Below are 13,188 nucleotides of genomic sequence, written 5' to 3'. Positions count from 1 at the left end.
TATCCCCAGTCATTCCTGACACAACAGGAGGGCCAGGATGCTGCATTGTTTTCTACAATCATTTTGTCATGGCTGCTGGGAATTTTGGCAGGGATGTGGTGTTGTTTAGTGTCTCAGTGCTCCCTGTGGCTGGAGGCTGCTTTTGAAGTCTGCTCCTAAAATTAAAATGGAAAATTGTTGATTTGCAACATTTCATCCTAGGGTGTAGTGTTTTCCCTGTAAACTTAACTTGCATGGAAGGTGCCCCTGTCAGAGATTTGTCTCCTGGGTGTCCCTTCCCTGAAGCATGGAATCTTTTGCCTTCCACTGTCCTCTCCCTTCAGGAAATACCAGATATGAAGAAAGGAGTTCATCACAGGCCTTTACACTGTTCATTATTATCTTGGTGAAAACATTCAGAATATATTAATAAAGCCTTGTAAATTATGAGGAAACCTGAAAAGTGAGAAGGAACACTTGGAAGGCATCCTGCCTTCCCAAGAGTAACCTGGGATGCTGAGAGTTTCTGCCATGGTGTAAGAGCTGTTGGAAGGAATGAGAGTAGAACCAGCTTGCTTTTCACTGGAAGTTGCTCCCACCATTACAGGTTCTGGCAGCAAGTTGGCTAAAGAATGGTAGATTTTGGGGTACAAATGCTGCTTCATCTCGACCAAGACCTGGCTCATGCAAACTGTCTGTATCTTCAGACAGCTTTGCTACAGCAGCAACAGCTCCTTTTACAGCTGTGAATGTGGTTCTGGACTGAACAACCCAAACAGAGATGCAAAGCCCCTCTGTCCTTCCCCACTCACTCTTTATCACTTTTCTACTGAAGCTGAGCTTTGTGTGCACACTGCCCAGGTTGGCTTCCCTGTGCTCTTGGCAGGAAATGGATACTTCAAACAATCTGCATTAGTTTCACAGAGGAGGTTTGGAAATTCCTGTTCTCCCTTAGCAAGAAAAAGTCTTGGTTTTGTTTCACAGTAATAGCTTATTTCAAGCTCATTTTGGAAATAACTGAGTTTCTATCTGCTTTTAATTAAAACTTTGATAAACAAAATATATGAAAACAATTAAAATTTATCAGGACTAGTAAGCATTGGAGTAAAAAAAGTAAAGGGGTGACAGGTATTCCTTATTAAAAGGTCCTCTAAATTCAGTGTCTTAGACAAGAGAGAAAAAGCCTCATCTCCGGTCTCCCTTCCGCCTTCTGTCACAGTAGATCCTCCCCTCTGCACAGTCTGCAGGCACTGATGTGCCTGTGATACTCTGCTTCCCACAGAAAGCCACAGCAATCTGTCCTCAGGGGATCAGACTGGAGTAGTGGCTGAACAAGAAAATAATGTGCCAAAAAGTATGTTTCTGTTGTGCAGCAGTGACTTGGGTCTTTTGTGAAGAGGCACAGTTGGTGCTGCAGTAATTCAGAGCAATCCCTATTCTGCACTTAACATGGGAGAAGCTCCTCAACCACCAGAAATAACACTTGCTCAACACTACTTATTAGGTAGTTGACATTTTTCCATTTATATATATGCTTTCAAATGAAGTCTTGATTTGTTGAAGGATTTGATGTTTGGAGCTTTGAAGTACAACATTTTTGTTTAAGATGCAATTAACATTTTCAATTACCTTTTTTTTTAATCTCTTTCTGGGCTCATGGGTGTAGAGTTAAGGACATAAAAGCCTTGATAAAAATACTTACAAAATTAGAATTAAGTACTTCTTTCCTAGTATTTTAATGGAAAGAACAATATTCATCTGTTCTAACCAAGTGATGTTGGAGGTTGTGAGGTATCAGATGCTATGCAAAGAAAAAGCTCTTTCTAAAAAGCTAATTATCTAAAGGAGGGAGGGGAATGGGAGGCAAGTTTGTCAGGAGTGTGGGGACTTCCCAGATCTGTTAGACATACCAAGGTGAAGGCCTGTGGATATCACTTCTCTGTTTTATGTCCTAATTTCTCTTCCCTGTGTTATTGCATTAGAAGGAGCAGACACACAAAAGCAGAGAACAAGCCCTGAACAGGGAACAGAAAATCAGCTCTTGGTAAGGCTAATTAGTCTGGGTCTTACTGTGATCAGCTTTTATTGCAGATGCAGAACTTTTCATGTGCAAGGGTTTTTCAAAGGTTAGAGGTGCAAATGGGTAGAATGTCTTCCTCAGTCTGCCTGCAGACTTTGAACTACACCTAACAAGAACCCCAGACAACATTCCTGCAGGTGGTTGGAGATACAGGGAGGGTAAAAATTACTTCAGTGACTTATCTGGGAGACTAGAGTTAAGAGACAGTGTTACAAACTTTCTTTTTCTCTGTAATATGGGATATGTTGGGAAGTGGTTTTTAAAAATTGGTAGAAATCCTGTTTAAGAAGCAGTCAGTTGGGTTGATGCAGTGTTTATTCAGATGCTGAACATCTTACCCTTCCTTCACCACATCACCCAGGAGGGAGAGAGCTCCATTCAGTACATTGCCTCTGAAGCCACAGTTCTGATTCTTCATCCACAGGGTGGTTTTCTAACTTGTTTTGGTTTTGGTTTTGATAGGCCCTTGATACCTAAATAAATCATGGTCCAGAGCCCCTTTAGTCACCTCATCTGTGAGAAAGAACTTTATTGTCATATTAAGACAGAGAATATTAAGGGAGTAGTTTCACACTGGCAGTTATTTCACTTTTTGAGGTAAATACTGATTTACAGTAGTGCCCTCTCTCCCTTCTCATACTTGCCCTGTGCCACTGTGAATTCATCTCTTCACCTGCTGGTGCAATGTTTGCAGCGTTTCTCTTGGGGAGGGAGTAGAAGCCCAGCCTAGGCTCACAGCCAGACAGAAGTGGTGGTTTGGTTTTTGCCAAGTTACTTTAAGATGGGTGAGTTCCTTCAACACAGTCCCAGAGCAGCCACACCTCCATCTGTGCTGACAGAGCTGAGGGAATGGTGTGTGGTGGGCTTGCCACCAGGAATTTGTCTTGCGAGCCTGTTCCAGGAGGGAAGGGAATGCCAACACAGAACATCACCTGCCATAAAGAGGCATCTGTGAGGAGCCTTCACATGAGCAGAGACTAGACCCATACAGAACACAACAAAAATGTACCAACAAAGGGACATACTGCCAATGAACAGTTTAAAACTATCTTTTGGTATCTTTTTCTCTCTCTTTTTTTTTTTTTTTAATTAATGCACAGAAAGGGCAAAAAAAGTGGAACCTCACTGTACTGTCAGGTGGACAAATGAGGAACTCTCATTGAGATGTTCCTTGTCTCTCCAGTCCCTTGGGAATGGCTGGTGTTTTCCAGGAGAATAAGAAACTTGTTGTGAAAGGAAGAGGACTCAGGAGAGTGGCAGCAGCTGTGGGCTGCTGCAGTTCTGTTCTCCTGAAGAGCTTATTCCCTGCTTTAGTTTTGCACCCCTTTCTGGCATTACAAAAGTGTTTTATAAATTGTACAGAGGAAGGGGAGAAAGGAAGAAAAGGGGAAGGGCCCAGGTGTGCTGGCCTAGGACTCTGCAGTTCTATTTGTCCTTGCATACTCTTCCAGCTCTGATTTCCTGTCCATGGCAAGTTGCAGCTCCTGCTTGATGATTTCTATCTGCTTCTCCAGTTCTGTCAGCTCTTGCAGTACTGAGGTCCTGGCAGTGTTGAGAGACTCTGCTTTTCCGTTGGTGGTTAAGGAAGGTGGAGTCTCTCTCCTCCCCTGTGGCAGGGGGATGTCCTGGTGCTGATGGATTGTCATGTCATTTTGCCCCTCATCAGTACACATATATTTTTTCCCGTGGCAGTTGCCCAGGTTAGCTGTGTTCCACACTGCATGCTGGCTGTTACCCACGTGGGCCCTGAACAAAGAGAGGAGAGTAAATATCACATCAGAGCCTGCTCCTGTGTGTGTGCAAACCTCCCCTGTGAGCCATCCGACTGAAAAAATATAAGGCTGCTGTTACATATGACATAGAAATATTATTCCTTTATCCCTGGAATTATGTTTTCTTGAAAAGCACAAATCATGAGTATAAATGACCAAGCTTTTGTGACTTACCTATAGCAGAGGCTAGAACAAACCTTTTTTTTTTTTTTAAGTGTGAAATTACTCAGCAAAAATCCAAGTCCTTCAAAGCCTTCTATAAACTTCTGCAAGTTAATTATAAAATTAGCCCTTTGTGTGTTACTACTCTGACCTGGCTTGCACATTTGCTCTCAAAGAGAAGGAAATAGACTCCCTAGAGCTGGTGTGGATAGGTGAATGGGCATGGTTTGTCCTTTAGTCTTGAAGTCTTATTGGGGAGCTGCTTGTGCTTTGGGGGATGGACTCCAGTGATGAGTTTTTAAGCCTTGGAGGTTCATTCCTGAGCTTTCTGACGCACCACAGAGACTTCGGGGCTGTTGTGCTGGGGCACAAATTACTGTCTGGGAACATTTTCAAATGCTCCTTTATTTTTTTCCTGCATAAATATTTCCATAATATTTTGATTCCAGAGAACATTTTACTTCTCTTTGGGGAAATTTCTTCTACTGCCTCCCAGTTGAGGCCAATTCCCAGGGTTCCTTCCCAAACTGAGGAGTAGCCCATGGCCTCTGCTCTCCAGCTGCAACAAAAGGAAGCACAGAGCTTGCTGTTGTGGGAGAGGAGCTTCTCTTTCTTGCCTGTTTCCCTTTGGGACAGGTTGATGTGTTCATTTGATAAAGGGAGGTTTAAATTCTGCAGGAGTTGTGTTTCACACTGTTCCCTTCTCAAGCTCCTCTGTGGATATCCTTGGACCAAAGGCCTCTTGGTGTGAGCTGCCAGTGCATAGGCTAAGGAAGGAGGTTGATATTTCAGGGTTGTGAATGCAGAAATCAGTTGGCTTCTGGGATGGATACTTATCTCATGTGCCTGCACTAAAGGAACTTGGAAAGTGGAAATTTTGTTCAAGGAGGTGGCAATCAGGGGTATTCTCCAAGAGATGTGCTGGAAGAGAGGCAGGAGGGGATGTTTCAGGCAGGAGGGCAAGCCCCTGCCTGGATCATGCTCCTCCAGAGCGCTCAGGGAATCCCAACAGTGATGTGTCTGTAGAGTTGTTTATTTTTGTGCAGATTAACTATTTTTCAAAATAAAAGATGGGAAGACTCTCAAGTCTGGGCAGTTGATCTCTAACAAATGCCAGAGTCCACAGTTAACACTCCATTTTCTCCAGTCAATGAAACCATTCACAATTGGGCTACCGATGCTGAGCAACTTTCCTAGTTTTTGGAAAGTAACAGCCTTAAAGAACCCAACAGATTTTCCTCCATGAGTATACCAACCAGTAGCACAATGCCAATTGTTTGCATCTTGTTTCTGTGTCTTTGGTGCTTTTAAGAGTTCCTCAGTTCCTATCAGGAATGAAGGCACGTGTAATGAGGTAAGTGATTTGAGAGTTCGGTGTTGTGCCTTGCCATGTGAGTGTTCATAACAGACTGGACACTCCACTCGTGGGGTTGTTGAGTTAAATTCATCCTAATTCTGGTGCAAACAGCAGCCCTGAGATAACTGAGAAGATCAAGGTCAGTGGATGGGTGTGCATGTACACACCTGGGGGTTGACTGCTGTGTGGGCAGAAGGTTTCAGACAACAATACATCTTCACTCTCCCAAGTTGGAAGAATATTCACACATATCTTTTTCTAAGCCATTACCTGGAGGTCTTATGGACCGTCTCCTCCTGTTCCACCCAGCTAGGAGGGTTCAGCAGGAGGAAAGATTTTGCAGCACTCATTGCCACTCTTGCTGCACACAGATTAAAAACTAGGAGTGGCTGCATGCAAGGAGGTGCCATACATGGTGTTCTTTGATAAGATGACGGAATGAACAGATGCAATCAATTGCAGGCATTTTTAGACACGTGTGTATAAAGGAAGCTTAGGAATTTAGAGATGCTTCCTTGTTTATATTAGCTGCCTTCAGCAGAGGAGTATCAAAGAAACTCAACATACATTGACATCTATAGGTTTCAGTCAGGCCTAACATCCAGCAACATTCTGGAAGACTTTTTCTGTTCTATACTCTGTGTCTGAACTTCTCTGTAGAAAAACAGTGTTGCTGTCTGTGTCCTTACAAAGTGCAACAGTAGGGTTGAGATGCTGAGAATGTGCACAGTTCCATTCAATACCTTGTGTTCCTGAAAGCTGTCTTTCCATTGTCTTCTCTGCAGAACACACAGGCTATATAAACAAGGCAAGGTTGTTGCCTCCTTTTTTCTCCAACAAGACTTGTTGGACACAATGTTTTCTGAAAGGTCTGCATTTGCCTCTCTTCAGCTTTCTTATTTCTCATTTGACAAAAGAAGAGAGCTGAAGGAGTTTCAGGCATGTGATTGCCTGACCTCTCTTTCCCTCTAAAGGCTCAGCCTCCTGGAGCCCTGGTCACCTGCTGTGTGTTAGCATGATAGTCATCCATTCCCTAGATACCTGGGCAGTGGTCTTCAACTGCAAAGCTTGTCTGTGGAATAGGAGGGTTTTTTTAGCTGCATGCAAAATCATGAAAGAACAGTATTTCTAGATTTAGAACTAGGAAAAAAAAATAATTTCTGCCTCCCTCATTTGTCACTGCTTTTTTTTTATTATTCTATTACCTTTGGGGTATATCAGATATCTACATATCCAGATCAGATACCTACATATCCAGACATAAAGTATTTAATTTCAAAGTAATTTTTATAGTTTGTGTTTTAAGGCATGGAGAACTTCCTACCTCTTATCCACTCGTTTTTTCTTAGGCTGATGTTTTTCTTCAATAAGTGAGCTGTTCAGAGCACGATGTAATCTCTAGAGGGAAAAGAGGAACATAAATTAGTAAAAGCAAGATTAAAAATGGCTCCACAAATAGGTAAACCATTTTGGTTTTGTCTGATGGACTTGAGCATAAATTACCTTGCACATTGAAGGATACAAGCAGTTGTCTGTGCTTTGTCATTACAACAGATTTATTTTCCCATACTTTCCTAAAGAAGGGCAAGCTGCAAAACTGATGAATAGTTTGGGAACTATCCTTGGTGTTAAATTAGTTTTAAAATATTTCTTCCACTGTGCCGTTTTAAAGCAATGGAAGTTCTTCCCTTTCGTTTCTTTTGCTGTAAAGTAAGTTCTTCCTTTAGAGCAAACACCCAGAGCAATTCTGTCCCGTTAGTTTCTCTAAAATAACGAGGGAGGTTACCCAGCATTTCCTGCATGCCTCAGAGGTTTGGGAACCTGTAACACTGAGATTAAATGTTCTGGTTTGTCAGTTCAGGATAACAACACTGTTGCTTGCATCATCTGAAAGACCTGAGCTGTAAGGCTACAAGTGTAAATGGAAAGGTCCCTCTGTGAGCTTTGCAACTAAATTTCTAAATTGTTTCTCAGTGCATCCCATTCCATCCTGAGGTCAACCTCTTCAAGCTCCAGAATTTGCTGTCATATTTCAAATGTCAACTGTCAGAGCTTCTACAACATTTTATGCCTTGTTCCTGTCCAGGCTTTCTCTCAGAGCCACACAACTTCAGTACACATACCTGACTGGTATGGAGCCAGTACTTCATCTTGGATTTCTTCTTGATTCGTGGCAGGACCAGTCTGTACACGATGTGCTCCCCAATGGTGGTGAGAATGGACAAACCAAAGCCAATGCACAACATCACGAAGAGCCCTGAGAAATGTTTTATCCCCATTTGCAGTGTCTGAGTAAAATCAAAAGGGAAGGTTAATGCAGGAGGCTGTTAGTGTGCTGAAGCAGATGCTTTGTTTTCTCATGTGGAAATGTGGTCTGACTGAATATGCAGTGAAATAATCCAGAACAGTCTGGATATAGTTCACAGCAAAGCCTTTCTGTGCTGCTTGGTGTTCAGTCAGACCAAAGGATCTGTCAATGGAAAAGAAGCAGCCGAACACAAGGGAATTTGGTGCCATTCCCTGAATGAGATGGAGTGTTAAACATGCATAAGAAACTGGTGTTTGCACTGTCTTTGCATTTGTAAAAGCAAGTACTGCTTGACAGAATGTAGTCAATGAACTGTAAAGCAAGTCCTTCATCAGCAGGGAGCTAATTTTCATATTTTCAGGGAATTGATGGTTAACTTTTCTTTTTTGTGCTTCATCCTTGATGGAGGGTGTCCTGGTTTACAATACAAGATATATATTCTATTACCATCTGAGAAGGATGATCATCCTTATCTCTGTGGGAAACGTCTTCTGTTGATGGGCCATTGAGTCCTACTGTATAACTGACAAGATTACATCATCGCATTGGGAGATGCTGCAGCCAGGAGGATGAGCCAAGCCTTTCCTACCTAGATAAAAACTGATGTTTAGAATGCCAAAGGCAGCCTTTTTCCACTGGATTCCAGAGGAAGAACCAAGCTTTTTTCACATCATCGCTGGACTCTTTGGAGGAAAACTGCACCAACACCCTGACTGACAGGGTATCAGGTTGTATTCTGACTGTCAGTGTTCTCTCTTTTTTTTATTATTATTGCATGTATTTTGTTTTTCCTTTTTCTCTTCCTTATTAAAAATTGTATTACTGACTTGAAGTCTCACTGGTTTTGGTTTTCAAACCAGTACAGAGGGTCATGGAGACAATGTGAAATTAGTAGCACAAACATGGCAACCCTCCACTCCCTACAGTAACAGGACTTAAATTGTGTTTATTAAGAACTCTAACTGCAGCTATGAAAAACAGGAACACTTCCACCTTTTTCTGCCATAGCTTTTCACATAGCATAGGAAGCCTTTAATTAATTTGTTTTATTGGCATTAATCATGTTTGAACACCAAGAAATTGTGTAGAGCAGAAATCTGTACTACAGATACCTGCACTGCAATGTGTGGGTGAGGTATGTATTATGTATGTAGTACCATTATTCTCAGGTCTGCACAACTAAGTTTATCAATAACTAAAATTGCTTGTGAAGAATTCCTGCCCACAGATTATTATGGAAATATTTCCAGGAATACAAAATCCAGTTCTGTCTTTCTAATATTGAATGATGTTATTAATCAGGTAAATGTATTAAAAAAAAAAAAAGCAGAGTTTGGGAAGGGTTGTGTGTCACCTGTGATGCTGCTACCCTTGACCTGTTGTGTTCCTTGCATTCATTTGCTCTGTGGGGATTGTGCATTATTATGACTATTTCTATAAGCTGGAAAAAGAAACTGGAATTAATCAAAAGATACATCACAGAATATTTGTGAAGTCTTGTTCTAAGGTTAAGTTATGCCACAGAGTTGGTAACTGATGAGTCCACTGAAGCTGAGAACTTGGAAGTTCTGCTGTGTACTTTTGTTGGGTGACTGTGAGCTGTATTTCTCCTGGTTTGCATACCTGATTTCTGGTTTGCATACCTGATTTCTGGTTTGCATACTTGATTTCTGTTCTTTAGAACACAATGATATGAGATAGCATATCACAGTTTTTTTACAAGAAGAGAGCCTCAGCAATATAGCATAGTGAGAGCTTCTCTGTGCTGGCACTGGCAATGAACTCTTGTTTTGGGGATATTCTGCCAAAATCAACCTCCTTGCCCTGAAGAACACTGAGCAGAACTTTTGGGGTGAGAATTTTTGTACCAGTGAATAAACACTAAGAGGGTTTTGAAGGGTATAATGGAGGTGTAAAAGCACTTTCTAAACAAACTTACTGCAGTGTGGAAACCATTAAAAAACCATAGGAAAGTGGCTCTGAGGTAGAAGTGTGTCAGAGTTTAGGCACAAAAAAAAGGTTTTTTTTTTATATATATATATATAAAGACTGCATCAATTAAACCTCAAGGCAAAACTTGCCTCTACACATCACAATTTCTTATTGACAGGAATAATAGCTGCTGTCCATAGTTAATCCTTCCAGTTAGGGACACAGGAGGGTAACACAAGGTTTACAGGTGGTAGTGCTTTACTGTTGGGGGTTGGTTCTTTCCCTTTTCCCTCTGTGGAATTTTCTCCATTGTCATGCTAAGATACCTGTTGACTGGGCCCTGGTGGCAAGGGGGAGGGGAGAGAAGAGGGAAACCCCATGAGATTCAAACATCCAGAAGAGCAGACGGAAGGCTCTGGCTCGGCCCATTTCCCTCACGGATTTTGGACGAGAAGGACGATCACCGCCTCAGCCCCTCTGTGTCCGCCATCCCAGTGTCGGGAGCCATCCTCACTGCTGTCGGACTCTGCACTGCTGCCTTCTTGCTTTAACCTGCCACCATCCAGCACTCTGCTGAGAACCGGGACCCACACCGTGAGCGGAGAGCTCTCTCCATCTCTCTCTCCCCCTGGGACAGCGCTGCCATCACCCCCAGCCCTCCTGCAGCTCTGCGGGACCCGCCCGCCCCCAGCACCGGGAACTGCAGCTCAGGGAAAAGGTGCCTGCAGCCAGAAAGGACTGGGACTGAGTTACTGTTCTGTTTGTGGCTAATTTCATAGCTGTTGTTGTTCCAGTTTTGTCTTGTTAGTTATACTAGTAAAGAACTGTTATTCCTATCCCCATATCTTTGCCTGAGAGCTCCCTTAATTTCCAAATCATAATAATCTGTAGGAAGGAAGGATCACATTTTTCAGTTCAAAGGGAGGCTTCTGCTTTCCTTAGCAAACACCTGTCTTTCAAACCAGGACATTTACACGCTCAAGCACCAGAGTGTTTGACTGTAGGTCTGTGTGACCTGTTTCTTTCTAGCAGCAAAGCCCAATTTCTAGCCCAGAATAAAATCACAATGAGGTCACATGTCTTTTACTCAGAGATCTCAGAGCTAAGACCTCAGTATGGCCCATCTTTGAATTTGGAACTTTTGTAAGTAAAAAACCTCCTATCCCAAATAGCTGAACATTGTTAAAGGTGCATTTGCCAGTTCTCTAGGAAGCTCTAATGCAAATCACTCCCTTCCCAGAAAGGGTGCTCAAAGGCAAATATGCAACAATTTAGAGATACAAAGCTAACGGTAAACATAAGAACAAACAGAAAAATAATTAAAAGGGAATGTATTTCCTCAGTCATCTGATGAATACACTCATCTACTGATGCTCCCAGGCTCCAGCTGTTGGATGTCAGAGAGTAACAGCCTGTGCATAGTTCTCGCCATGGGACCTAGGTTTCATGTAATATCATAAAACTCTAGCAATTCTAAACAAAAACAAACAGCCCTATTACAGTGGGGGTTACTGAATGGTAGAATGTTGTAGAAATGGGTCTGATGGGAATGGACAAGGAAGTGGCTTCACCTGCAGATGCAGGAGGCATTAACCTGGCTATGGGAGGTGACATGTCAATGGGGTTAGTCCATAATAGGTCATGTTCCTGGTTCTTGTTCTCAGTTGGTTTGGGACTAGTCGCATACAAGGTCATGGTCCTAGTTTGTGTTCATGACTGGATCTTTGCCCTCAGATAACCCTATGTATTGTTACATTCAACACACCCCCAGGTCTTTGGAAAATTACTTTCCGGTCATGTGGTTTCTATGTTTGCTTTTTGATCCATTCAAGTTCTTTATTTTTCAGGCAACTCCATCATTCCTGTCCCTCTGTTTTTGTCACGGGCCTTGTGGGCTGGACTGATCCTGGTATTGCTGCCTCCCTGGTGGCCACAGGATGTCTCCTCCAGCCTGGGGTCAGTGTTTGATGCCACTCCAGAACTGCTGAAGAGAGCACACTTGGCCAGCTCCGTACATGAAAAATAATTCCTTTGTCTTCAGCAAAGCCTCTCTGATTTATGCTGATGAGGGTCTGGCTCCCTGTTCTGTCAGGTCTGCAGAATTGTTTTCTACTGTCCCTAGAAACAGGTGAAAGAAATTCCAGCACTGCCATCCCAAATGAGTTTTTCACCTGTAATGGATGACTTTTGAAATTGTCCCAAAGACATCTTTTCATAGGAAAGAAAGTGCCAAAACAAAGCATCGATAATATTTCTTCTAGCAATAAAGAAGGCAATACATCAGAAGAGCTGCCTGACAAAGGCTGCACAGTAGAAGGAAATTTTTTAGACTAAATCAAGGGGGAAAACAATATAGGGGAGAAACAATTAACACAGTGTGGAGTGTATGGAGTGCATGGATTATTCATAGCACATTCACAAATCATTGTAAAATGGCTGTCAGCTGTCCATAATTACTTCAGAGACACACATGTTAAATAATAAAGGAAACCATCTAACAGAGGCACCTCTCATTTTCATTGCCTCATGCTGATTAGAGAAGCAAGCCCTAATACTTATTTTGTTGCTCCTTTATTTATTTTCAGATGCATATGTAGAGTATATGTGGAAAGAGCAAAAAAATCTGGTTTCTCTGCATCACTGCTTTCCTCTCTGCTCAAGGGGTAGGGGCCAGGGGAGCTGGTGTGTGGGTTGGGGGTGAGCCTGCTGGCAACAGAAAACAAACCGATGGATTTCTCTACTGAAGTATCTTATTTTAATTTCCTTTTATTTTTTTATGGAATAAAAGACCACCACACAGTGTATTCTGTATTAAGCCAGGATAAAAATGCAGTCCTTGGTCTAAGTCTGTAATCAGGAGGTAGCTCCCTGCATTTTAGGAGAATGAACTCTGTTATGTCCATGTAATAGTTCTGGAGCAATAAGCAGTGTAGTCAATCCTGTGATAATTACTGCTAATGGGTGACAGTTGCAACAGCCTCCAAGTTGTTTCCCACTGGCAAATTGGCATTTTCTGGATGCCAACAGATTCAAGAGAAGGTATGTGCTTTTTTTTAATATATATCCTTGGATAGACTTTTCAATTTATTAACCTGTGTATGCAATTGCTATCTAAATACTTCCTGTTGTTTCCACTGTAGTAATATGCCTCTTTTTTTTTTTCAATCCCTGAATAAAAACAAAGTGATGCAGAGAAGCCTGACATTTGTGTTCACTTTGGAGACAAAAACAGCACTTAGTGATTTCAGCATTTGTTTTCATGGGAACAACTCCTGTTTTACTCCCTGCTACAGGAGATTGTAAATGCTTCACTCTCCCTGGCTGCACTGAGTAAGTCACCAAATACTCCTGTGGTCCAACTTTGACTAATTAGAAGCTTGCAAAGATTCATGTGGATAATCTATAGGTTGGCAGCACAGGGGGGTTATCCTTAGTAAAGACTAGTGACCATGGCTTTAGGGTTTCAAGTGACAAATTTCAAGATACTGTAAATATTGTCTTGCATTGGCAAGACAAGTTCCTTTCCCTCCTTCTTGTGAGGACTTTCGCAAAGAGCTCAAACAACACTATTTTGTAAAAAATGTTTTATTTTTATTTT

The 13,188-nt window shown here is 42.1% G+C and overlaps 1 protein-coding gene across 1 annotated transcript in view; it reads right to left on the bottom strand.

Moving 5' to 3' along the window:
* Positions 1–3,451: 3,451 nt before the first annotated feature.
* GRIN3A (glutamate ionotropic receptor NMDA type subunit 3A) overlaps positions 3,452–13,188 on the bottom strand; it is a 77,008-nt gene continuing 67,271 nt past the window's right edge. Inside the window, exons 7-9 of the mRNA XM_062513543.1 lie at positions 7,474–7,638; positions 6,675–6,748; positions 3,452–3,805 (exon numbers count right to left, since the gene is read on the bottom strand). Coding sequence (XP_062369527.1) covers positions 3,469–3,805; positions 6,675–6,748; positions 7,474–7,638 — 576 coding nt within the window. The 3' untranslated portion in view covers positions 3,452–3,468. The remainder of the gene's footprint in view (positions 3,806–6,674; positions 6,749–7,473; positions 7,639–13,188) is intronic.

The sequence above is a fragment of the Cinclus cinclus genome, chromosome Z (genome assembly GCF_963662255.1).
Source record: "Cinclus cinclus chromosome Z, bCinCin1.1, whole genome shotgun sequence".
Taxonomy (NCBI): Eukaryota; Metazoa; Chordata; class Aves; order Passeriformes; family Cinclidae; genus Cinclus; species Cinclus cinclus.
This window is presented reverse-complemented; position numbering and strand designations above follow the sequence as displayed.